General features: G+C 38.8%; 3 protein-coding genes and 1 non-coding gene across 4 annotated transcripts; 1 reads left to right on the top strand and 3 right to left on the bottom strand.

Annotated features, from left to right (window-relative positions):
• Positions 1-6,785: 6,785 nt before the first annotated feature.
• LOC111907881 (uncharacterized) lies at positions 6,786-7,535 on the bottom strand. Its single transcript, XM_023903695.1, has one exon. It carries the CDS (start codon positions 7,533-7,535, stop codon positions 6,786-6,788), a length of 750 nt encoding a protein of 249 aa, XP_023759463.1.
• Positions 7,536-20,208: 12,673 nt separating this feature from the next.
• Positions 20,209-20,728, bottom strand: LOC128133886 (peptidyl-prolyl cis-trans isomerase CYP71-like). Its single transcript, XM_052771398.1, has 2 exons — positions 20,512-20,728; positions 20,209-20,416 (listed from the first exon to the last, which is right to left on the bottom strand). Exons 1-2 carry the CDS (start codon positions 20,568-20,570, stop codon positions 20,224-20,226), a joined length of 252 nt encoding a protein of 83 aa, XP_052627358.1. The 5' UTR covers positions 20,571-20,728; the 3' UTR covers positions 20,209-20,223.
• Positions 20,729-21,737: 1,009 nt separating this feature from the next.
• LOC128133885 (high mobility group B protein 3-like) lies at positions 21,738-22,762 on the bottom strand. The gene is made up of 4 exons (XM_052771397.1): positions 22,716-22,762; positions 22,479-22,568; positions 22,331-22,388; positions 21,738-22,199 (listed from the first exon to the last, which is right to left on the bottom strand). The coding sequence occupies exons 1-4, from the start codon at positions 22,760-22,762 to the stop codon at positions 22,155-22,157; spliced, it is 240 nt and encodes a 79-aa protein (XP_052627357.1). The 3' UTR covers positions 21,738-22,154.
• A 957-nt stretch (positions 22,763-23,719) lies between these two features.
• LOC111907948 (small nucleolar RNA R71) lies at positions 23,720-23,826 on the top strand. Its single transcript, XR_002855717.1, has one exon. It is a non-coding gene; the product is annotated as a small nucleolar RNA R71 (small nucleolar RNA).
• Positions 23,827-24,651: the final 825 nt, after the last annotated feature.

Here is a 24,651-nt window from a genome sequence, read left to right as displayed (position 1 = left end):
AGTCTTCTTATTGCAGACTGCAAACATTAGGTCCACCTCTTCTGCCGCAGATGCTTGCAGATGTGGTACGCAGACTGTAGACATTTTGGCTTCAAAAAAAAAAACAACACCTTACTGAACTGCCAGTCCTTCTGGCACTCCCTGAGGCAACGTTCTATAACCAACTACCTCCTTTGTCGTTGTGAAGGTCCTATCCTTCACCCACTCCATTACTCCCGCTACTTCCAGTATGAGTCATTACCGCCAGTATCCACTGGACACTTCTCATCACTTATAACTTAGCGTTGAGCACCCCTCGATCAACTAACTGTATCCCACGATAGTCTACTTACCATCACAGCCACTGAACGAAAAATTCTGTCGTGCCTTATCCGCCTTCCGGATGAACCGAGACCACCCTGGTCCCTACTGATCTATAAATATTTGGATTACCGGTTCCCACCGGTTGCTAGCCCCAACACAAACTTGTAGTCGCTCCCAGCGACTTCCGAGGAAACTTAGGCTCCCTAATACTGCCCCCTATACTTTGCCACCCTGGCGCTACAAGTCTGGGGATCCTCGATCCCCAAACTTGACCCTAAGGTCCTTACCAGGTCCCACCTGTGCTACTAAAACTCACGGGCCTCGCCCACGGGTCTCATCCGACTATACTACTGAGCAACCCTGCTCTCAGGTCTCACCTATACTGCTACTCACATACGGTCCTCGCCCACGGGTCTCACCCGACTATGTAGGCTAGCTCCATACTATTCTCGTCTACTACCCATTCCTGATCCCCACCTTGATCACTTAGGATATAAGGGCCTCGCCCAAAATCTTCTAACTAGGAGATACGGGCCTCCGCCCACACTCCGCTAACTAAGCAGCTAGGGAATGCTACGACTTATCCGTAGTCTTACAACACTTTCCATACTCACTGGCTGCTAGTGAATGCTATGGCTTACCCGTATTCTTACAACACTTTCCATACTCACTGGCTGCTAGTGAATGCTACGGCTTACCCGTAGTCTTACAACACTTTCCATACTCACTGGCTGTTAGTGAATGTTATGGCTTACCCGTAGTCTTACAACACTTTCCATACTCACTGGCTGCTAGTGAATGCTACGACTTACCCGTAGTCTTACAACACTTTCTATACTTACTGACTGCTAAAGAAAAATGTTGCGGCTCTCTTGCCGCTGTACCATGCTCTACTTGTTGTCTCTGCCACTGACTGCTAACACATAAGCATCCCATGCTAACCGTTCTCAAAATCCCCCTTCCAACTTTCTCGAGTCCTACAAGCGACCCTCCAACCCGAATTCCCAACCAGCTACTAACCATCTCGGTTACTTGAACTAACTGTTGGGAAGTTTCTCAAACTCCCAACGCTGAACTCCTCAATCCATCAATCGATGTGCTACTTATTTTCCTTCACAGAGGTCGTGTACTCATCCCTGATTCGCGTGCTCATACCCTTATACACTCGGAGGGTTCTCCCCCACTTTGATCCTGCTTATACCTCACTGCTCAATGCCTGAGAAGAATTCCCCATCTTCTCTGCTACACTGCAATCAATTCGCTGATGAACCAAGCTTGCCATAGCTAGGGATCTAATCGATCCATCACTCAACAACACCTTTCTGAATCCAACGGGTCACTACTGAGTTCCACACGAACATGCTATAGTTACTGCATCCTAAGTAACCTGCTTCCATAAGGCACGACCCCTAACTACCATTTTGATATCCAAGGTATGCATATGGCATATAGCTAAATCATAAGCAAGCCGCTCAATTATAAAATACTTACACCACCAACAATGCAGAACCATGACAATATAACCATGAATGAAGTAAACAGAAAGCGACAGTCGCGTACCTGCTACGTCTGGCGTTGCTCGCGCCTCCAAGGTAGTCATCTAAAAAGACCTGCCTCCTACCGTAAGCGCCTCTGCTCGGCCCTGACGACCATCTGTGATCCTCAGAGTTGCAGGGATAGGTGCTATCACCCGTCCTACCAAAAAAAACTGGGGCACTGGGCCTTCTTGTGGCCCCGCTGACTGCAGTGGAAACATATCAGGTCTGATCCCTATATGGTGGTAGTAGTACAATCCCTGCTAAGCTGACCAATCCGGCCGCACTTGAAGTAGCCTAAATCTCCACCACTACCACTCCTACACGCACCCTTGTGCGTCCTGCCGCTCCTCCCGCATCGGTCGCGACTCTGGTACTCCCTCAGTCTCAAATCTGACCCCTTGGGCCTTTTGCCTGAACCTGTGGCTACCTAAACCTCATCCAAATTCCTCTTCCGGATATGTTCCAAATCAATCTCCCTTTTTCTAGCCCGAGAAATCATATCTTCCAGAGTCTTACATCCGGACCTGCTCACGAACTCCCTGATGTCAGCCCTCAACATCTCGTGATATCGAGCCTTCTTCATCTCCTTGTCCGCAACATACTGCGTAACAACAAGGGCCCTCTCCCTAAACTTGGCGCTGATCTCCACCATAGTCTCAGTAGTCTGTGTAAAATCCTGAAACTCCCGTGCCAACTGCTTTACCTCAATAATCGGCGAAAACTCAGCCCCGAACCTGGCCGAGAAATCGCTCCAGGTCATCGCGTTCAACGCGGCATCATCACCAATGGCGTGACCAACCTCCTCCCACCAATCCCTCGCTCTGTCCTTCAGGATACAGGAGGTGAGTCTGACCTTGTCCCCCTCGGGACACCGACTCGTACGGAATGGTTGGCAATATCGGCCAACCACCTGCTGCTAGCGATGGGGTCCCTAGCCCCATGATAATCTGGCGCTCCGCAAGCTCTAAACTCTCGGAATGTCGTAGTACGTGCTCCCATAAAAGCCATTATCTCGGTACGAAAGGCTCCCAGCCTCTCATCCAAGATCTCCAATATACCCCCTTGACCGTGCCAAAGATCACAGGAGTCTGATCTAAGATATTGCGCGTAACTTCAGCTGATATCAACTCTCTCATCCGCTCCGCGAGCTGCTCAGCCCCTGAACCCGAGCTTGATCCCTCTCTGGCGCCTGATCCGCCCACTGGTCTCTCTCACAATGTCACCATGTTGAAAACATAATACAATAACTATCCGAATACTCATCACTGTTGAGGGATCAAACACACACACACACTACAAGCTTCCCGGTCTCATCTCCGCCTTTCTCGAATCGAGTATGGATCCTCTGCTTTTAGTAGTACGAGCCCATACTACCTTACACATCTATCCGTACTTTCCTCAAGAACCGCTTCGACTCCACCAGGTCCCTTTCTCTACTACTACAGCTCCCAACACTATCTCATCCTAGGCTTACCCTAGGGAAACCTCTGACTCAACTCAAACCAGTCCTCAGCTACTGAAGGCCTCCTTGTGATGCCAATTAGCCATCACCTGAATACCATCACATGTGACGAGGCTCAGATAATCCTTCGAGTAAAAGATTCATCCCTACAACGGTTGGACTTAGACAAGAGCTGCGCAATAGGGCCAAATCCAGTACTCAAAGATTATTCAACCCTGATCACATGTGACGTGACGTATTCACCTAATGGCTGACTCCCATCACTCAGAATCCCACAATGCACAAAGCAAGCAACATTCGGACAAGGGAAAAATCTAACCATAACATACTCAAGCAATCACAATCTCATATCAAGAATATGCTCTAGCATGCGACATAAGCTCTTAAACTCAGGCATAACCTAAATCCTACTACTGTCTAACCAGTACTATCATGCTACTCAAAAGCACATATAACAGGCACATAAGGCATCCTCCCTAGATCCTTAGTCCTAATCTAGCATGCTTTTCTACTAACTGATAATCATAACATAAACTTTTATGGGTATTTTGGGGTACTTACTTGAGCTCGGCTGATTGCATGCACCACACCCTTTTCTCTTATCAAAATTCTTTTTCTTTCAGAATTCTTTTTGCTTTTCTAAAACCGTTTTCTTTCTCAAAAATCTTTTTACAAATTTGTATTTTTGAAAACTTCCATACCAATCCCTTAGTTTGAGTTCAGACACAACCGAGGGTATGTCCGAATCCCTCAAACCAAGGCTCTGATACCAACTTGTAACGTCCAAAAAATCCGTACCATTTTTTTTTCTTTAAACCATTACAAAAACCATGTTTATAAAAACATATCATAAAGCATAACATAATTCAGAGTACTAATTCCAAAATATGATTTCATTATCAGAGTAAAACATCCCAGGCTGGCTAATCAATGGTGTGTGTCATGCGATCACCCCGAGCTCTTCCCTCCACTACCGAAAGTACCTGAAACCAAAACTAAAAACCGTAAGCACGAAGCTTAGTGAGTTCCCCAACCTACCACATACCCTGCATAAACACATACAACACATACTGGGCCACGCCTGCTACTTCGGGCCTCGCCCCTACCTCAGGCCCCGCCCGCTACAACGGCCCCTCCGCTCCAGGCCCCGCCTGGCTTCGAGCCCCGCTCAGAATACATATCTATTTCACTTAGGCCTCGCCTGTCACTGGGCCTCGCCCGCTAACATATACTAACACATAAAAATATCTCACCACATAAGCTAAACATATACTAATGAATCCTGTCCTAAGGCCTCGCCTATCTTGGGCCTCGCCCTTGTCCTATTACTGATGAGTCATGGAACCCCGTCCACGCTCCTACTGATAGTGAGATACGGGCCCGACCCATACTCACTCCTTCCCTAGCTTGGGCCTCGCCCCTGTTCTACTGCTAATGAGATGTGGAACACCGTCCACACTCTGCTATTGGTGAGATACGAGACCTCGCCCACACTCACCTCCCTACCAGTCACAAACAAGTATCACACAGACAACAAGTATACTCCATCATGCAAACCATTCCTTGGGCACCCGCCCGCTATCAATGGACCTTGGTCCTAAATATCATTCTGGCATACAGTGCCTAGGTCTAACTCCTGGGTCTTCCTACTCATATCTACATGGGCCGGCATTGTGGCTTTAGACCCATTCACAGAAAGGGAAACTCACCTGCACTGCTGAACTTACTGATAACTCTCTTGCTGCTGACCGGCAATTCTCCGAACCGCTGCTCCACTAGCTCCCCGAGCTACCAAAATCAATATACATATCACTTAGATCCAAACTGAACTCTAGAAACCAAACTAAGTCAACTCTGGTCAAATTCAATCTTTCTGGCTGACTCTACTCGCCGAGTCATCCCTTTGACTCGTCGGGTACATATACTCAGAACTCTCATAATGCGACCCAACTCGCCGAGTCACCCCAAGACACTTATCGAGTTCAACGATCTCTGAATCCCATCTTGTCCAACTCACTGGGTCACCATTCAACTCATTGATCTGAGCCTTAACCAGAAAAGGTGGAGGTTCTGCGATCCGACTCGTCGAGTCCAAGAACAGACTCGCTGAGTCCATGGTAATATTCAACAGACTCGCCAAGTTGTTCTTCCAACTCATCGAGTTCCTGCCTATCTTCATCCAACTCGCCGAGTCCACCCATGTGACTCGCCGAGTAGCTTTAGTTCTTAATGCATACAGTGGCTTTTCGAGCCATGTAGGGGCTCCAACTCATAGATCCACCCTTCCCAAGTCTATTCCTCACGTAAAGTTGCAAACTTTACGTGAAACCAAAGAGATATGGACTTAAAACACTCTAGGGCTAGGTTTTGTGACCAAGGGGCTTCACCAACAACTTATTGGCATAGACTTTATGGCTTTCTGGATCCTTAATAGCCTTGATCTGAGGTAGCAACCTCAGATCTACTCCAAACTCGAAATAAACCTCCTCCATACCCAAAAATGCCCAAATCTCAACCATAAGATAGATCTAAATGCAATAAGGTCAGCTTATTACCTCAAGGGATCTGAAAAGTCACACCAACTCTGGATCTAAAGCCAATACTTGAATCACCAAAGGTTCCCTTCCTCCTTCTTCCTTTAAATCACCCATAATGGCAAGAAAACTTGAATGTGCTAAAATGGAGGCTTAGGGTTTCGTGTTCTGGATAAGAGAGGCTATAGAGAACCCTAAGGGAGAGAATGAGATGTTTATATAGTGCACAAAGTCCTGGATTTAGGGTTTTCCTCTTCAGACCGGACTCGCGAAGTCCTCTTGCCGACTCGTCTAGTCGGTTACTTACGCTTCGACCCGGATCCCGCTTGGACTCATCGAGTTCCACCCTGGACTCGACGAGTTGACCCCCTTGACTTAGGGTTTTCCTTTCCTTTCTTGGTCTTTCTGGTTATGGGTGTTACATGATACTTGGTCCTTGGGTCACCACCCCACATTAGAAAACGATTTCGAATAGGGCGTTACAACAACATTCGCCGATAGGCATAAGAGCAGAATATGATCACTTGACTCCTCCTCAAGGTTGCTTGAGCCACACATAATCGGTGGAATTATTACCCCCCCCCCCCCCTCCAAGTTTTAGCGTAAATGCTGATGGGATTCTACCGAGCTTCGCTCGCCATATGAAGCATAAAATCTTAAATGGAATCACCTTACACCAATCGAATGATCCATTGCTAACAACACGACCCGACAGTTTGATCCGTTCATGTAAAAAGCTCACATAGAAGCGATTATCGATCACGAAATCAGAAACCCAACAACATTCAGTCGAAATCCTAGATACAATCTCTTTGGGGTCGATATTAAAATTCTTTAGAGTATACCGTATTTTGACTATTCTTCTAAACACCAGTGCTAGATCTATTGGAAAAAAATAGTCCAATGGCTTCCATCTAAGCCATGAATACAACGAATGACTATTTCCCACTAGGCAGAGTAATCTAATTTCAAGCACCACATCCACTTAGCTAACAAAGAAATATTAAGGGTTTTGATGGAACCTGGCCCAATACCACCACCCTTTTTTGAGCTATAGCGTTTCCCAAGCAACCCAGCTAATACTTTTCTTATCGAACTCACTACTCCAAATAAATCTCCTTCTAATTTTCTCAAGGGTATAAATGACTCAATTTGGAACAAAAAAGATGGACATAAAAAGGTGGTAAGATTACCAAGAACCGCCTTTACAAGAGTTACTCTACCTCCAAAGCTAAGCAATTTCGCTTTCCAAGATGAGAGCTTAGAATGAAACTTCTCAATAATCGGCCACCAATCATTCTTCAAGTTCATGTTTTCTCCCATCGGAATGCCAAGGTAAGTGAACGGGAGAGATGATGGCTCACAACCAAGAGGAGCAGAACAATGTGATACTTCAATAAGGGATGTTCCAACTCCAAACACCTTAGACTTGCTAAACTTAACTTTCAACCTAGACGAAACATAAAAGCATCTCAAGATCCTTGCCAAATTAGCAATGTTATGCCTCGACCATTCTCCAATGAATAATGCATCATATGCGTAAAATAAATGAAACAAACAAATGTTAGAGTTTGGGAAATTTATCCCATCAAAAACACATTTTTGAATCGTCGTATTCATCACCAAGGTTAACCCTTCCATCACAATGATGAAGAGGAAGGGAGAAAGCAGGTCACCTTGTCTTACCCCTTTCGCCATTGAGAATTCATTTGTTGGGCTTCCATTAATAATCATTTATTCTCTCCCCGATTCCAAACAACTATGAATCCAATGTCTCCATTTAATCCCAAAGCACATTTGATCCTTAAATGAGTCAAGAAATACCCAATTCATGGAATCAAAAGCTTTGTTAAAATCCACCTTGAAAATGAGCATCTTTCTACCTTTAGCTTTTTCCCAAGACCGAAGCTCATTAACCACCATCAAAACCTCAACAATATTTCTTCCCTTGACATAAGCAGATTAAACCTCATCAATAACACTACCAATGACCTTCTTTAGTCTAAGCGCTAAAAACTTTGCGATGATTTTATATAGAGATCCGATCAAGCTAATAGGTCTAAAGTCCCCAAAGTGAATTGCGTCTTTACACTTAGTGGCAAGAGAAATAAATGAAGAACTGCATCCTCTAGTAAGCTTACATCCCACCTCAAAGTACTTAACCAACCCCAAGATATCATATTTTAACAAATCCCAATATTCTTTGAAATATTTAAAAGTGAAACCATCCGACCTGGGAGCGTTATCCCCACCACACGACCAAACTGCATTTTTTAATTCTTCAATTGAAAACTCCCCTTACAGAAAGCCAACATCAGCTTCAGAAAGCTTGTGAAAGCCAGAACTGTGAAACAATGGTCTGTTCGGCCAACCTTCTCTGTATTTCTCATCAAAAAAATTAGCCGCCTCCTATTTTATCTCGGATGGATTAGTAGTCCAAACTTCATTTGCGATAATCCCATGAATGTGATTTTTCTGATTCTTGTTATTAACATAACCATGGAAAAACACGTATTTTCATCGCCCTCTACCTCCCATTTTAGTTTAGCTATTTGCTTCATATCCAAAGTGATGGTTATTGTTACACCCCGAAACCAGAACGGCTGAAACGTTTGGAGGTGGACGACTTCATGTTTAGTATAATAACAAATGAATAATAGTGACCAAAGCCATACAACCATTATATTGATAATTAAGAAGTTTACATTATACACAAAACATTGTTTACTTGATATTAAATACATATGTCAAAAGTAAATAACGTGACGTTGCAACGCCCCATCCTCAAAAACCCTTTTGGTTACCTGTTTACTTATTTCCTGAGAATACAAGTGGTTTTGAAAAAGTGTCAACAATTAAGCTGGTGAGTTTAAAAAGAGTTTTGTATGCGGAAAATCGGTAATTTTTCCTTGTATGAATGATAGAGTGTGCTTTCAGAAAATCCAATATTTTCTTTAAAATGAGATGTAAGTCTTGAAAACCCTAAGACCAAAAATGTATAAGTATTGTTGTACTCGGAAGTAGTATTATGGAGTTTTATATTTTTATAAAACTATTTGAATGTATGTTAACCCCGTAAACCAAATGTATTGTTAACATCCCATGTGAGTTATTATAACCATACTAGCGACTAGTGGCCTTATACGACGTTCTTCAAACATCGGAATGTTAGACATTTGTCACCCTAGACCTTACTGATCTAACTGTAGCTAACAACTTATGTGCGGGGTTGTTATTCTCGTATAGATCTATACACAAGTGTCACGCTCTCTTACCGAGACTCTGGTTATAATTCAGGACTTTAGTGTGTACTTTGGTAGGTACGATGAAGCCAAAATGTCTAACAAAATTGTATCAATTGGTTTACGTCTAGTGTAATGAAAACTCTTTTTCTTGTAAATGCAAGTATTACTCTTTCCATAGTGGTTACATAGTGTAAAAATAATTATACCTTTAAATAATTATATGTTTCGTCCGAAATGATAAAGTAGTGTTCGTGACTCCCAAACTATACCAATTATAGTTTATTATGATTGTTTTGTTAAGACTATTTATATAATCATTTATATAAATACGTAGTAGTTATCTTGTCTGGATGTTTTTAAAATATTGTATCATATAAACTTACATCTAACACAAGTATGGGTAATTGGTATGAAAAAGTCCATTTCTAGCTTTTGCCCCTTTTTAACGATATTTATCGGTAACTGGAAAAATATAACTTTGTAAAACTTATTTTTACCATTCTTGGGATTTTTAACTCAAGTAACTTTATATGTATTAAAACCATATATTTTTAGTTAAACTCCACAAAATGATGTCTTAAACTTGTTATAATCACTTTTGTTTAAAAATCCATTCTTGCTAGAAAATCTGTATCTTGACCATGAAAGTCTTAAAATCCTTGTAGCTTTGTGGTTTTAACCATTTCCTTAAAGAATATATAATATAGTTTATATTTTTTTCTTAGTTTTTCATCATTAATCATCATAACACAAATAAATGTTTTACAAACTAGTAATACTCATATTTCACGCAAATAATACTTTATATTCATTATAGGAATGAAACATGCAAATATTTGTGTTATAAACGAAACTTTCCTTGTATTCCCCCCTCCCCCCTAAAACATGAAAAAATCAAAAATATGTGGGTATGAACTCACCTTGAGTGTGTTTGTGGCTGGATAAAGAGGTGATGGTGAAGATCTTCAAGTCTAGAACACATGAAGGTGGTTGAAGAACTCTTTGAAGATGGTATTATCCTATGAGTTTTAACACGTGATAATGTGTGTAAATGAGATGAATCTAGTATGAAAGTGTGTAGAAACACTATATTAACAAGGAATACTTACCAAAAATTCTAAGAACAAACTTGAAGAATAAATCCTTGTAAGGTTTGCACTTGTTTCTTGAGAGAAAAGTGAAGAAGTTTGAAGATGGTGGGGGTTTGGGGGTTCTCAGCCGAAGTATAAAGAGGGGGTGGGTGAAGTGATGTCTGCATTGTTATTTGATGGATAAAGGTATTGTTAAATGCTGGGTAATATTTCTTATTGGGAACAGATGCGTCAGTCACCTCACAAGTCAACTCTTTTTTTATCAACTGATAACACCATTAAGCCACCGAAATCACATGGTGATTTCGGTTCAGGTACCACCGAGATCCCATGGTGATTTCAGTCCAAGCACCACCGAGATCCCATGGTTATTTTGGTCCAAGTACCAACCAAAATCATAATGTTTTCGGTCCAAAACCGAAAACTCTAAAAGCAAAATATAAACCCAAAATTTATGTCCTAATCAGTTGACTTTCGTTGACCTGTTTGACTTTTGCTAACTTGTTGACTTTGATTGACCCAGAACTGCCAGTTGTCACATTATCCCTCCGTTAGAGGTAATTTTGTCCTGAAATTAGTTCTTGAGTGGGTAATCATGTGTTAGGGAAAATATGTGGGTACTTCTATTTCATTTGGTCTTCTCGTTCCCAGGTGAATTCAGGCCTCGCTTGGCGTTCCAACATAACTTCACTATGGGTATGTGGTTGTTTTGTTCTTTTGACCTCCCTGTCCATGATCTCCAGTGGTTCTTCGACGAAGTGCAGCAACCTTGATGCTAGTGTGATAATTGTTATTGTATGAGAAATCGATGAGTGGTAACTGGGTATCCCAAGCTCTACCGTGAGGTAAATCTACTATCTCTGTTAGAGATAATGGGTATCAACACATCATGCAATCACACAATTTCCTTGATGTACGTCCTTGTTAGCTTCTCCATCTTGATGATCTCTTTTATTGGTAAGAAGTGTGCAGATTTGGTTAACCTGTCAACGATCACCCAGATGGTGTCAAGTCCGCCCGTCGTCTTGGGCAACTTTATCCACTTCCACTTCCTCTCGGGTATATCCGATTGTTGCTGCAGACCCGAGGGTTTCTGGTATTCTACCTTGACTGTGGTGCAAGTCAGGCAGTTTCCTACATAAGTAGTGATTTCAGAGTTTCTTGAGGTCCAGATATATCTTGTCTGAATCGGGATGAACGGAGTATTTGGTCTTGTGAGCCTCGTTCATGACAACGTCTCTGCACCCACCAAATCTCGGTGTCCAGATTCAGTCCATGAGGTAACGAGCTCCGCCATCCTTGATCTCAAGGTTTTCATCCATTCTCCGCAAGGCTTCACTTGCAACATTCTCGGGTTTCAGGGCTTCAAGCTGCGCCTCCTTAATATGTGTGGACAGGGCTGAATGGATGGTCATAGTAAATGATTTTACCCAACGGCCCGAGTTTTCTTTTCAACTTAGGGAATTTGCGACTACGTTGGCCTTGCCGGGATGATAACGAATTTCACACTCGTAGTCATTTAGCGGTTCTACCCATCGTCATTGTCTCATGTTAGGCTCCTTTTGATTGAGAATGTGTTGGAGTAGATGCGCGATTCTGCAAAATTGTCGCGATTTTTCAAATGGACTCACCGAGTAAGAATTTGGACTCATCGAGTTTTTGAATCTGTGTAAAAGTATATGAAAATTTTTTGTGTTCTTTAAAATTATGTCACCATACCCCACACTTAAGCTTTACTTTCACTCAAGCAATCATTTTAAACAAAGAAGAAGATTAAGATAGATAAATCCTAAGAAAAAACAATAAAAGACGAAAAATAATGTAACGACCCAAAACTCTTTTCGTTGACGACGTTAATTTTTCTGTTAGTTGAATATTTTGTTTCGTAAAGTTATTTCGATTCTAGGTTATAAATCGAAATAAATTAAATAAAAAGGTGTTAATTCCTATTACTTAAAAAAACATGATGTCTAAAATAATTAACTAATATTTAAAGGATATATAGTTTAATAAGTTAGTTTTGTGGAAAGTATGATAAATATAATCAATTTATTTGGCTTAAATGATGTTGAGGGGCTAAAGTGCTAATAAAATAAACTTATTATGCTAAATTATCTAGGGTTGGGGTATATAGGGTTCAAGGTTGGAAGTTTGGGGTGACTATTGATTAATGGAGGGAAGACAAGGGATTATTAGGGTAACTTGAAATTTATATGTAATTTAATTCATGCGTTTCTCACAAATCGTCAGTCGGTTCCTTTGCTTTTGGGTTTTAAGGTTTAATGTGTCTCTTACGGAAATTCTTAGGGACCAAAGTTGTAAGATTGCTAAATAACTCCTCATCAATTAGGGGGAACGATCGTACGTTTCTCTTCGTAATTACATTAACACCGACTTCTCAATTTCCGCCTTCCACTCTAGAAAACTGTCCACATCTTTTCATTGGTGTTATTTTCTTTTTCAACGACCGGTAGTGTGCGAGCGAGAAAAATAGTGAGAAGAAGAGATGAGGTTGTGGCGGTTTTCGGCGAGGGGTTGCGTCTCCGATGAGATCGTTTTTATAACAAGCCTAAAACTCCGGTGAAGGGTCGAGTTTCTCCAGCAATTACCTGCAATTCTGATTGTCATTATCTTTCTTGTGGTTTGTTCTTGTGAGTCGATCAAGAGAAGAAGTGAGATCAGAAAGGAGTTTTGAAGGGGAGCGGTTATCGGTTGTGGAGTTTCCGGTGAGTGGTTAAGTTTTATCAGTATCAAGAACGTGTAGAGGTAACCATAGGTGGTGAAAATTATTAGGATATGGGTCTACTATACACCGGTGGTTCGAGTTCTAGTCATGCATGCCCTATATTCTAGCAAAGTAACTGCATGAACATGATCTCAGACATGGATGGAGGAGAGTAATATGAACTTTATAATGGAAAAAGGAATCGACGATGCCATGTCCATATGCCAATTGATAAGGTACGTAGGTACTGTGATAATACATATGTATGTATTTATATTATATGCCTAACTAAAAATAGTCAAGGAATTTCAAGTCGGTGATTGATTTATATGTATTGCATGGCTATGGTGTAATTCCTAACATGTTATACAAATGTTGGTATGCTTATGATGAAGACGCCGATGTCCAGTACAACTTTCAAAATCACAATCAGATTGTGGCAATATAGTTAAATTAAAGAATGATGAGCGGAGGGTTGTTTGGCAAATATCAATGGCTTTTCGTCACTTTAACATATTAAGAACTACTAAGTATTTCTTTTTAATTAAGAATTAAGGTATAGTCATGTAATTGTATTTAATGTTCTAAAAATCGATATTATGTCAGTATGTTATAGGTTATTAATTTTAGGTGAGGTATTAAGGGATAAACTAAGATTATATATACGTTTAGCTCATTTGGAGTTATATATTTTTGTCTTATGCTCAAGCTGAACAATTAGATTGAAAAATATTAAAAATATAATAAACTAATATGTATTAAAGTTATGATTTTGAATGTGTAATTCATTTAATAATTTAGTGATATATGTGTTAATAGAAGACGCCTTGACAACCTCAAGGAAGTTCATGACTTGGAGTAGAAGGAGAGTCACATCAAAGTTAAAGATGAATTCATAATTTTAACTCACTAAGGTTGTATTATTGAAACGTGCAATCCGTAGATGGTGATTTGATTCACTTTAGGATGACCATGTCATTACATCTGCTTGATGATGATACGATATTTGTGATGCTAACATATGTTTTGTGTTATTGCCATGTTATGACCTAATTGCTATGTTGCTTACACCTTGATGAACTTGATGTATATGACACTGTTTTAAGTTGCTTGATAGAATGATGTATGGAAGTGATTTGATGTGTTGGTTATGAATATATTGCATGTTTAAGTACACACTTATATTGTATGAATTACATGTTTTACTTAATGTATAAATGACATTGCGGGGTTATGCGTAGAGGGTTTGGGTAGTTCATGATCTTTGCCTAAAACCTTATTCGGATCATTGAGGGTGCCTACTAGGTTGAAAGCGTACCTATAGGAAGAGCTATAGCCACAACGGTGATTAGTTGCCGGTCTTTCTGGATGACCGTGTGACACATGGTTTGCGGGCACTTCGGTGTTCGTGGGCTGGAGTGATGTTGGTCCCTCGTTCGCGGCCAGCGCAAACATCACGTGGGAATCGGGAGGTATATCGGTGGAATTGGCACCATTTGTACCGATCCTGAATGGCACCGCGGGGTACTTATACTTTGCAAAGTTGGAGTAGCGAAAGTGGAGTCACGGGGTTGGTGTTTCGGGTGGAAGTCATGAGCCACTTAGAGCATTCGGCTGGCCGTGCACACAAGTAGTGAACAAGGTATTTCTCTTGGGTTAGGTAGTACTAAGGGACACTTTTCTATCAATCGGTTGGATAGATATAATAAAAGGTTTAACATGTAACAAAAAGTTGGTTGCATATTAAAATGTTGAATATATAACAAAGGTTGGTTATTAATAAAAGTTTGAACATGTAACAAAAGGTTGGTTGCATATTAAAAGGTTGAATATATAACAAATGTTGGTTATTAATAAAAGGTTGAATAGTTAAAGGTTGCTTAAATATGATATGTGATTATATATATGCTATGTGGTTGCTTATGTGGTATTTGGTTGATCATATATGTTATATGGTAGAATTGTGGTTAAACATATATGCATGTATGCAGTTAAATAATTATGATATGCGGTTGTTTTCTAAGTGGTATTTGTCTATCATTTTTATGCTTCATCATAAAATGAATGATTGACCCATTTGGGGTTTGTATGTTTTATATGCAACTTTATGAACTCACTCAGCAGGGGTTGACACTTGTGTCTTTTCTCTTTTATGCCTTATTATTGCTGCATGCAGTTTAGAAGATTAGCCATGGTGAGAGGGGTTCTTATGGGTAGTAGTTTTATAGTAACGATACCACTCTTGGACACGTTTTTACTTTAAATTACTTTGCTTACATTTTAAATGGTTTGGAATTATGTTTGAATTTTTGAAGTAACGTTGTGGTTTCGAAAACGTTTTGAATAAAAAAACTAAGTCTTCCGCTAATGTATTATGTTAAATAAATGTTTTAAAAAGAAAAAAAAAATGGTAAAAATCACGATGTTACAAATAAAATGAAAACGAAAAGCAAAAAGAAAGCAAACTCTAAGATCGGGTTGCCTCCTGAAAACGCTTCTTTTTGAGGAGTCGTTAGCTGGACCCCTTCCCGCTCTAGGTTTCAGCGGCTTCATCCATCGGGAATTCCTGCTTAATCCTTTGTGCTTTATACTTCGTTTTGTAAGCATGGATTCTTCTCTTATACGCCTTCTTCAACTCCTCCTTTCTTCTTTTGGTATCACTACCTTCAGATTTACGCTTTATCCCCTTACCAGATTTCTTCTTCCTTACGTCTACCATGTGCCCCATCGTGTCAATTCCTCCTTTATCTACCTCGATCGCCTTTTCAATCATCATCTCATCATCACTCAAGGTGGCGACTTCTTCCTCACTTTCTTCATATGCTTGAGAATCCGGTGATTTAAATGTGAATATTTCAAAATTGGTAGAAACTGAAGCGCGAGGTTTTGTTCTTGTGGTTAGCTTGTCCCCTTTTTCTTCTTGACATATCGGGTTTAATCTAGTAGAAAATCTATGTTCTTCAATTTTCAAAACCTTAGCATTCTTTCCATCCTTATTCTCATCAACTTGAATTTTTTCCTTTTTTCAAATTCTTTTCATCAAGTGTTGAGGTTATTTCTTCAAAGTTGTCCTCAACTTCTTCAAGTAACCTTTCCAATTCCTTTAAATCTCCTTGAGCATCAAACTCTTCATCTAAAGAATATTGCTTTTCATTATCTTCTTCCAAAAGTGCTAACTCTTTCTCTAGCAATTCATCACCCAACTCCATTGATGAAGTTTTATCGTCAATCGATTTTTCATGCTCCTCTTCTTGATTAGTGACAAAAGTAACCGAATCATCCCCCACCCTAATTGTAAGTGTTGATTCCCGCATCTCAACTATGGCACATGCGGTATTTAAGAATGGTCTTTCAAGGATGATTGGAATCTTGGGGTCCTTTTCCATGTCCACAACTATGAAGTCAGCAGGAAACACCAACTTATCCATCTTTATTAGAAGGTCTTCACAAACTCCTTTCGGATGAACCACCGTTTTATTAGCTAAATGGATGGTCATGTGGATAGTTTTAAGTTCTGGAAGGTTCAACTTTTTGAAGAAAGAGTAGGGCATAATATTGATACTAGCCCCCGAATCAGCTAATGCCGGAGTAGTAACCAAATTCCCAAATTAGCAAGGTATAGTGATGCTTCCCGGATCACCCATCTTTTCTGGAAGTTCATCCAACACTATTTCTAAAACTTCTTACATGTTCTTTCTGTTTGTGAGAAGCTCTTTAAGCAAGGATGCATACTTTGGCGTGTGAAGGAGTGTTTCAACAAACGGGTTGTTCACTTGAAGTGCCCTTAGATGATCTTTGATCTTCTTACACTCTTGTATCTGCTTATTCTGAATGGCTTGGCCAGGAAATGGTAATCGTGGCTGATATGGCTTTAAATATGAAGTATTTTTGCTGGTAGGCCGCGGACTCATCGAGTCCATTTTATGTACTCGTCGAGTCGATGTCACAGTTTGCGATTCTGGACTTGTTTCTTCATCTTCAAGCTCCATTTTTGCTTCCACTTCCTGGATTGGATTCAGAGGATAAAAATTATTTTCAGAGCTTGTTGTTATCACATTCACATGTGGTATTCTCGGGTTCTTTTCAGGATTACTTGGAAGTTCACCCGTTGCTCTTTGGTTGACTTGTTGTGCGAGTTGGCCTATTTGTTTCTCAATATTAAGAATGGAGGCTTGCTGGTTTCTCATTAACGCTTGTTACTCCTTCATCATGAGTTGTTGTTCTCTTATTGCAACATCGGTTTCGTTGTGTCTTTTCTCAGACGCAGCTACAAGTCTTGTGAGCATATCTTCAAAATCTACCTTCTTCTCTTGCACTGGTTCCTCTTTTTGGAAAAAACCCCTTGTCTTCATTTTATATTTGTCCTCCTTAGCCTTTTTGTACTCATCATAAGGTAGCCATTCTCTCTTTGGTTTCCGCCAATCTTCATCGTATTTATCGCCACTCGAGTAACACACTTGCGCCTTCCAGTTCCCATTCTCATTAAGATCGAAATCCCTTGTAAGGTGAGGAGCGTTATAATTTTCACACCCCACTCTAATGGCATGGATGGATTGGTCCATCTTAGTCATCCTTGGCTCCATATTCTCCAATTTGGCCATCACAACTGCCATGCTATCATTCACAGAGTTCACCACCCCTCGAGTCGAGTCATGCCTTGGGTTATGATATTCTCTAGAGTGCTTAGAGAATTCTTCAATGAGTCTTTTAACTTCATCTAAATTTTTCTTCGTTAAAGGGCCTTGAGAGTCGAGTAATTGTCTATTAGTGACATTTACTCCATCCACTACTAGAAAAAAGGCCTTTTACGACGCTCATTGCGCGTCGTAAAACGCTCAGACGACGCGCAAATGCGTGTCAAGGAAGGCCCTGTCATAAAGAGAGACGACGCGCATTTACGACGCGCGGTTACGACACGCAATGCGTATCAAGGAAGGCCCTGTCATAAAGGAAGACGACATGCATTCGCGTGTCGTAACCTTACGACGCGTGTGTTAATGACACGCAATGCGTATCAAGAAAGCCCCTGTCAAGAAAGGCCATGTCATAAATGAAGATGACATACATTTTTGCGTATCGTAAATTTAAATGTTTAAAAAAAATAAATTTATATATTTATTAATTTTTAAATTAAATTTTCATTTAATTTCTTATAATAGAAATAAAATACCATATACAAAAAATACAATCCATTGCATAATATAAAATAAATTGCACAAATTATAATGTCATACAAAGAATCATTCAAATGTTAAACAAAAATAATACATTGCTAACATGTGTTATACATTCCTATAAAACTAACAAATAATCATACAACTCTGTTTCTTACTGGAAAGGAATGCCAAACATGATTACAAGTCTCCCTTAATCTTGATTATAATCAAATGTATCTTTAATTCTTTATATAAATGAAGCTTAAATGATGTCTTTAAATAATGAACACAATAAATGTTATAAACCTTTTGAGGCCCCATAACATCAGGATCTGAGTTTTCTATTTCAACTGCAGGACTACCGTTAGTTTAAGGATCACTTTTTGGACGCTTTTTCTTCTGCATACATTAACAAACATGTTAACTTTCAAGAAATATATTTAGTTTTTAGGCTCATAGTGGCATGCATATAGCTAAGGTGAGAGAAAGGTATACATACAGCTAGTAAGACATCCAGATTATCCATAACAGGTGGTTTCAAATTTTCATAATCAACTGCATTGTAAGATAACATGAACACAAGAAAGGTAATCAAAGGTTAAAATATTACATATTTACATGTTAAAAGTGTAAAGAAAAGATGATGTGGTTACACAGCTTACCATCAGAATTTAAGAGGTCGCTACTTAATGTGTGTCCTACTTGTGCCATAGAAATCAACTACAATCACCACACACACCGAAAAGGGTCATGTATACAGAAATGGTGGATAGAAGAGAAAGAAGATAAAGCTAAAAAACTACCTGCATTGTAGTAATAAACTCTTTGAAGCCAAGAAAGCCTTGTCGTCTAGAATCTGCAATTGCCCATACCTTAAGAAGTAGTATGAACAGGCGTAGAGAAATAGTTAGGACATATTGGGATTAAAAGAGTAGAAAAGCAGAAAGAGAACTATAAGCTAACTTCTGTGCCCTTATGAGCACACTTAGCAATCAAATTAATGATCAAAACTTGAGGAGGTAAAACACTATCTAAAAAATAAATAATCATTTATTTAGAGAGTTAAATGCAAAAAATAGTAACATACTCTTATTGATTTGTTCTAAAATCAAGAAATTCCTATGGTTTTGGTCCTAAGAAAGTTGAAATGACTATTTTTCCCTTTTACTTTTAATTAATAAAATATTAAAACAAATATGAAAAAACATAAAAAAAATAAATTAAAAGGGCAAAACAGTCATTTCAAATCTTTCAGGGACCAAAACCAATTTTGTAGTTTTGTCAACAAAAAAATAGTAATTTTTATCATTTAAAACTTCAATTCAAAAACACTTAACCTCTATTCAGCATCACTTCTAGGTAGAAGGGTAAAATGGTCATTTACTCAATAAATAACCAGTCTATATGTTCATTCATTACTTTCAAGAGACAGATATCATTTATCCATCCAGAAATTTAACAGAAAAAAATTAAAAAAAGAAAAAAAAAAGAAGAAAGCTCTTACCTGTTATGCAAAGGACCATACCATTAAGCAACAACCATCCCTCATGGCCATTCCTTGAGAAGAATTGATAGATATAATGTGGAGATATTGCCTTGAAAATAGAAGGGTAATGATATATGATGTTGTAAATTCCAATAAAAGGAGTAGTCAATGTCCATGCACCCATAATAGGTGAGAACAAAAAGCTCGCTCTTGCAGTTCCAAATTTTTGAACCAAAAAACAGAACAACAAGAACTAATGCAGACAGAGCTTCCACTAGAGCTGAAAAGTAAAAAAAACATTAAAAAAATATGACAAGATCTTTATAAATGTAGTTGAATAAACAAAAATTAGAGGAATGATGCACAGATGATGATGAAGCAGAGACAAATAAGAAAGTAGATTCAAAGAAGAAAGGATGGTTTTCATCCATGTTCCAAAGGTTAGTTTATAACTCGTATTTTTTTTTCATTTTTAGCATTTTTAATGGTCATTTAGTCTCGTTTAGATGGTCTATTCAGTCTAGAAAGGCAACACTCCTTATGTTGTAACAGAGTTGGAAAGTCAATAAATCTTGCCAAGGTATAAAAAAATATTAAAAATTGAATCTTGGCATACAAAAAACAAAAAAATAATATGTGAAATGTTGTGTGCATAATCTGGTAAATATATATCATCAAGGATATTAATTATTATTTATTAAAATCAAATAAATCATTTTAAAAGCAAAAAGTAGGCTACTTACCACATTTTCTGGAAGAGATGTTGTAACAGACTTTCCAATATCTGATGCAGCCATAAGTTCATCAGGAGGAGGCTTTTCCTTAAAGACATCCCTACCCTTGGTTGCATCATCAGGTTCCTCTGGTTCTCTTCGGCTATTTTTATTTTTATAACATATGAACAATCATAAATATATGATTTTACTTTTACACAAAATAATATATATATATATATATATATATATATATACCTGAACAAATAGATTCTGTGTTTCTTAAAAGCACAGCATAACAAAGTAGGATCTGTCATGGGATCTTTGCTTTCATTCACATTTACAGCAGCAGCAGGAATTTTTCGCACTTTTTTACTGCTTTGATCACCTTGATACAAAGCAATTCTTAAAAACCTGTCATTATTTTCCACCTTCCCTAATATTCTGGAAACTTTGTTTGTGTGCAGATTTACAATCTATCACCAATTTATGAATAAACATTAGAAAATAAAATCTTCGGATTACTGCATACACCTTAGAATTTGACAAAAACAAAATGGCATAAGGTAAAATTTCTTACTTTAATACCAAAGAGAGTTGGATAAATAATGAAATTAGAGATTTCATCAAATAGTGCATTTGGCTGTGGGACATTTTCTGTTTTTTCAATTTCTCTTTCAACTGCCATTCTTCTCCCAAAATCAATAGCTTCTAATCGATACAAAGGAACATCGCTTCTTTGAAGATCTTGAGCATTCTAAACAAACCAAAGTTAGGTTAAATCTTCAGAATAGTTAAGGATATATATGTTTAAATGTCATGAAACTGAGGGAAAAAGAGTAAATTTACTTACCTCAAGTGATTCATCATAGACACGTCTTAGTTTACCAGTTCTATACCAAAATATACGTATTCTTCGATCTGGTGATGTGATTGCAAATTCTTTGAAGATCTTGAGCATTCTAAACAAACCAAAGTTAGGTTAAATCTTCAGAATAGTTAAGGATATATACGTTTAAATGTCATGAAACTGAGGGCAAAAGAGTAAATTTACTTACCTCAAGTGATTCATCATAGACACGTCTTAGTTTACCAGTTCTATACCAAAATATACGTATTCTTCGATCTGGTGATGTGATTGCAAATTCTTTAATTTCATCATCAAAAAAATTAAGTTTTTTTAATTAAAATATGTTGATATTGAATGTTAGATACCTGTTCAGAATCACCCCACTGGCGGAAAGCAGAAAAGGATTGCAAACGAGTTCAAATATACTGGCCACCAACTGTGAGCCCAGGTCCCTCTACAATGAGAAAGAAAAATAGTAAATGAAAATGAAAATAGATTTATTATTTGTCTTATAAAAAAAAGATTTACCTGAGCCACATCATTCAAAAACCCCTCATGCACAAGACCACTGATGACCTCCATTTTTGATGTGACCTTCCTTGAAAAAAGATAATAGAAAAATTAAGATTGTAAAAGTTTAACAAGAATCATGTATATGAGATACATCAAGATTGCATATGAAAGTGAATACGTGAGATCATGGGACAATATATAGTTAGATATTTATAAAATAACCAAAAAAAAGTCGTTACTCTTTATGCAACACAAAACACACCTGGTTAGGCAATGCTCTTAGAGAAATGATCAATTCAGCAGGATGATCATCTCCGTCTCTACCTGCACGTACCTTTCCAGGTGTAGCATCTAAAACCCAAACCTTAAAAAATAATAACAACATCTTATAATATTATTTATCCAGACATCACTTAATGACAAGAAACAAAACAGGGCCTTACTCTTACAGGCCTTGCAAGTGGCTTTGCAGCTTGTTCGACCATGCTCGGTGAAACTGGATCATAATAATAAGTATGAAAACCAAGGAAAGAGAGCACTAGTATAGTTTTAACTTCCATTTTGCCCCACCAGCTTTACCAACCTGATAATTATACACAAGTGAAATCCAAATCAAAATCTAAAAACACAAACTCAACTCAATCTAGATACAGAATACTTGAAACAAAGCTTAAGAAGTTTCGATGACAAAAGGCAAAAAGGAAGATCACTTACAGCAGCAACAGATTTGTTGTCAGGGTGATCTTCTTTGAATTGCTTTCTAAAGTCCTCCCTTTATAACATTAACAGGAGGAAAAATATTTAAACTTTGGAAATGGAAGTAAAACATGAAGGTAGTGATAAACGAAGAACAGCTACTAACATGAACACAAAGAAGGCGCTAGCGGGTCTCTTGGGTTTATTGGGATCCTTAGCTGCTTTCCCCTTGGCTGCAGTCTTCTTTACATCCAACCTAAAATTACAACAAACAATTGTTAAAAAGTACCGAAATCATGATCCTGAGGAAGAACAAAAACCTAATTTCATTGAAGATGAAAAAAAATACAACATTAAACCCTAGCAGATGGTATGTTTTAAACATAGTTAGATTAAATCGTACTTGGTATCGGCTTTCCTCGTAGCACCACTTGATTTGCTTCCTTTCATCGTTTGATCCTGAATGAAACAACCGAAACAACAAACTAGGTCAAAAATCAAAGCGAAAATGGTTGTAAATGAAAAAAATTAGAGTCGACATCAAGGAAAAAGAGGAAGAAAACATACCTAGTTAGCAAAAAATCTAGGGTTAGGGTTTGATTCGTTTGCGATTGGGGGATACTGGGGTAAGGAAATCGACTTATAAATGGCTACGATACGTCGGCAATAGAACTATTTGGGCGGGAAGATTTTCATTCCAAGAGGGCTTGATTATGTTCATGATTTTGGGCCCATTTTGGATAAAACAATGGGGCTTCATTGGTGGCCGTGGTGAACCAGAGAGAAGACGAGGGGTGGTGGGTGTCTAGGTTGTTGTTGAACAGTAGGGGTAGAGAGAGAGAGATAGAGAGAGAGAGAGAGAGAGAGAGAGACTTACAGTTGGTCGTGTATTACCTGCATCAAATTGAAATTAAGGGAATGTTGATAGGGCGGAGGTGGTGAATGAGATGTTTGGTGATACTGATAAGAAGGAGATCAAGTAGAGATCCGATGAACGAGATGTTTGATGATACTGAAGATGAAGATGACGGACCTAGGGCTTTTTCTTGCTAAGTATAAGAGGCGGGGGGATTAATTTTGGGATTCAATAGGCGGGGGTAATTTTCGTCGATTTCATTTCCCGCCTAAAACGCGTGTTTCACTTAAAATTATAAAGCGACACATTCACATGACGCACATTTTATGAAAGGTGCCCTCCGCATTTCTTTTTTTTTTCTTTTCTGACACTAATTTTAGGGCGCGCAAAAATGTGTGCCCACTATCCTTCAAATTTTGCAAAACTGACATTATCTTTTAGGGCACTTACAAATGTGCGTCGTCTATCAGCGAGTGTCATTGTTTGCGCGTCATTAAAGGGCTATTTTCTTGTAGTGATCATAGAAGGTTGACACTTCTTATTGCACATTGATGTCATTTTGTGGGCAATTTCTTAATAGACCTTTGTAGCGCTCCCATGCTTCGAATAAAGACTCTCCCGCTTGTTGCTCAAAATTAGCAATGGCCTTCTTGAGTTTAGAAATTTTAGATGGTGGAAAAAATTGTTCCAGAAACTCCTCACGCATCTTAGCCCATGTAGTAATCTCTCTCGGTGGTAGTGCTTTTAACCAATCCTTAGCATCCCCTTTAAAAGTAACATGGAGCATCCTCAATAACACCGTCTCTAGGTACATTTGGAATGTTGAAGTAGTCGGCTATGTCGTTAACTTCATCAAGGTGCTTGTATGCATCTTCATAATCCTTTTCGGTGAAAGGAATCTCCTTCAATGCAGTAAGGATGTGCCCCTTAAGTTCAAAAGTGGTAGTGGCGGGTATGGCGGGTTGCACAAGCCTCAGACCGGTATCGTCTCGAATCCTCTTTTTGTATGCCTCCATCAAGAGGTCGGCAATGTTGGCCATGATGTTTTCGGGTTCTTCTTCGTGATCACTCTCTTCAAAATCGGTAACGCTTTCCTCCTTCTCGGTATCATACTTGGTGTCTTCTTTTGAGTTGTTGGATTCCCCCACTTTCTTTCCCTTCTTCTTGCCAAAAACTAATTTAAGACTCTTGAAATGTGACTTCTTCGGAGTATCTTCTTCGGTCTTGTCCTTGTTCTTGCGAAACGATGATTCTAGGTTTTCAAGTGGGGGAATCAAGGATGAATTTGATCCACGGGTCATAAAAAAATTGCAATAAACAGAAGAACACATGTAAAAAGAATAAAATAAACTAAAAAACAAAACTGGAAAATTGCCTTGGGCTCGTCGAGTCGGTGCGAACGGATTCGGCGAGTTCAAGGGTAAAACAAACAAAATTTTAAAACGAAATTTCTAAAAGAAAAGAAACTAAAACTTAAATCTAA

This window comes from Lactuca sativa, chromosome 4, assembly GCF_002870075.4.
Source record: "Lactuca sativa cultivar Salinas chromosome 4, Lsat_Salinas_v11, whole genome shotgun sequence".
Lineage (NCBI taxonomy): Eukaryota > Viridiplantae > Streptophyta > Magnoliopsida > Asterales > Asteraceae > Lactuca > Lactuca sativa.
Note: the sequence above shows the minus strand (reverse complement) of the source record. Positions and strands in the feature narration are given on the sequence as shown.

Bases quoted from the DNA above. Each gene is read 5' to 3' on its own strand.
- LOC111907881 (XM_023903695.1), bottom strand. From the start codon at position 7,535: ATGGCGAAAGGGGTAAGACAAGGTGACCTGCTTTCTCCCTTCCTCTTC.
- LOC128133885 (XM_052771397.1), bottom strand. From the start codon at position 22,762: ATGAAAGGAAGCAAATCAAGTGGTGCTACGAGGAAAGCCGATACCAA. The intron at 22,569-22,715 runs GTACGATTTAAT...TTGTAATTTTAG, and splicing joins ACGAGGAAAGCCGATACCAA to GTTGGATGTAAAGAAGACTG. The intron at 22,200-22,330 runs GTAAGTGATCTT...TATAATTATCAG, and splicing joins ACAACAAATCTGTTGCTGCT to GTTGGTAAAGCTGGTGGGGC.
- LOC128133886 (XM_052771398.1), bottom strand. From the start codon at position 20,570: ATGACAGATCCTACTTTGTTATGCTGTGCTTTTAAGAAACACAGAATC. The intron at 20,417-20,511 runs GTATATATATAT...AAATAAAAATAG, and splicing joins CACAGAATCTATTTGTTCAG to CCGAAGAGAACCAGAGGAAC.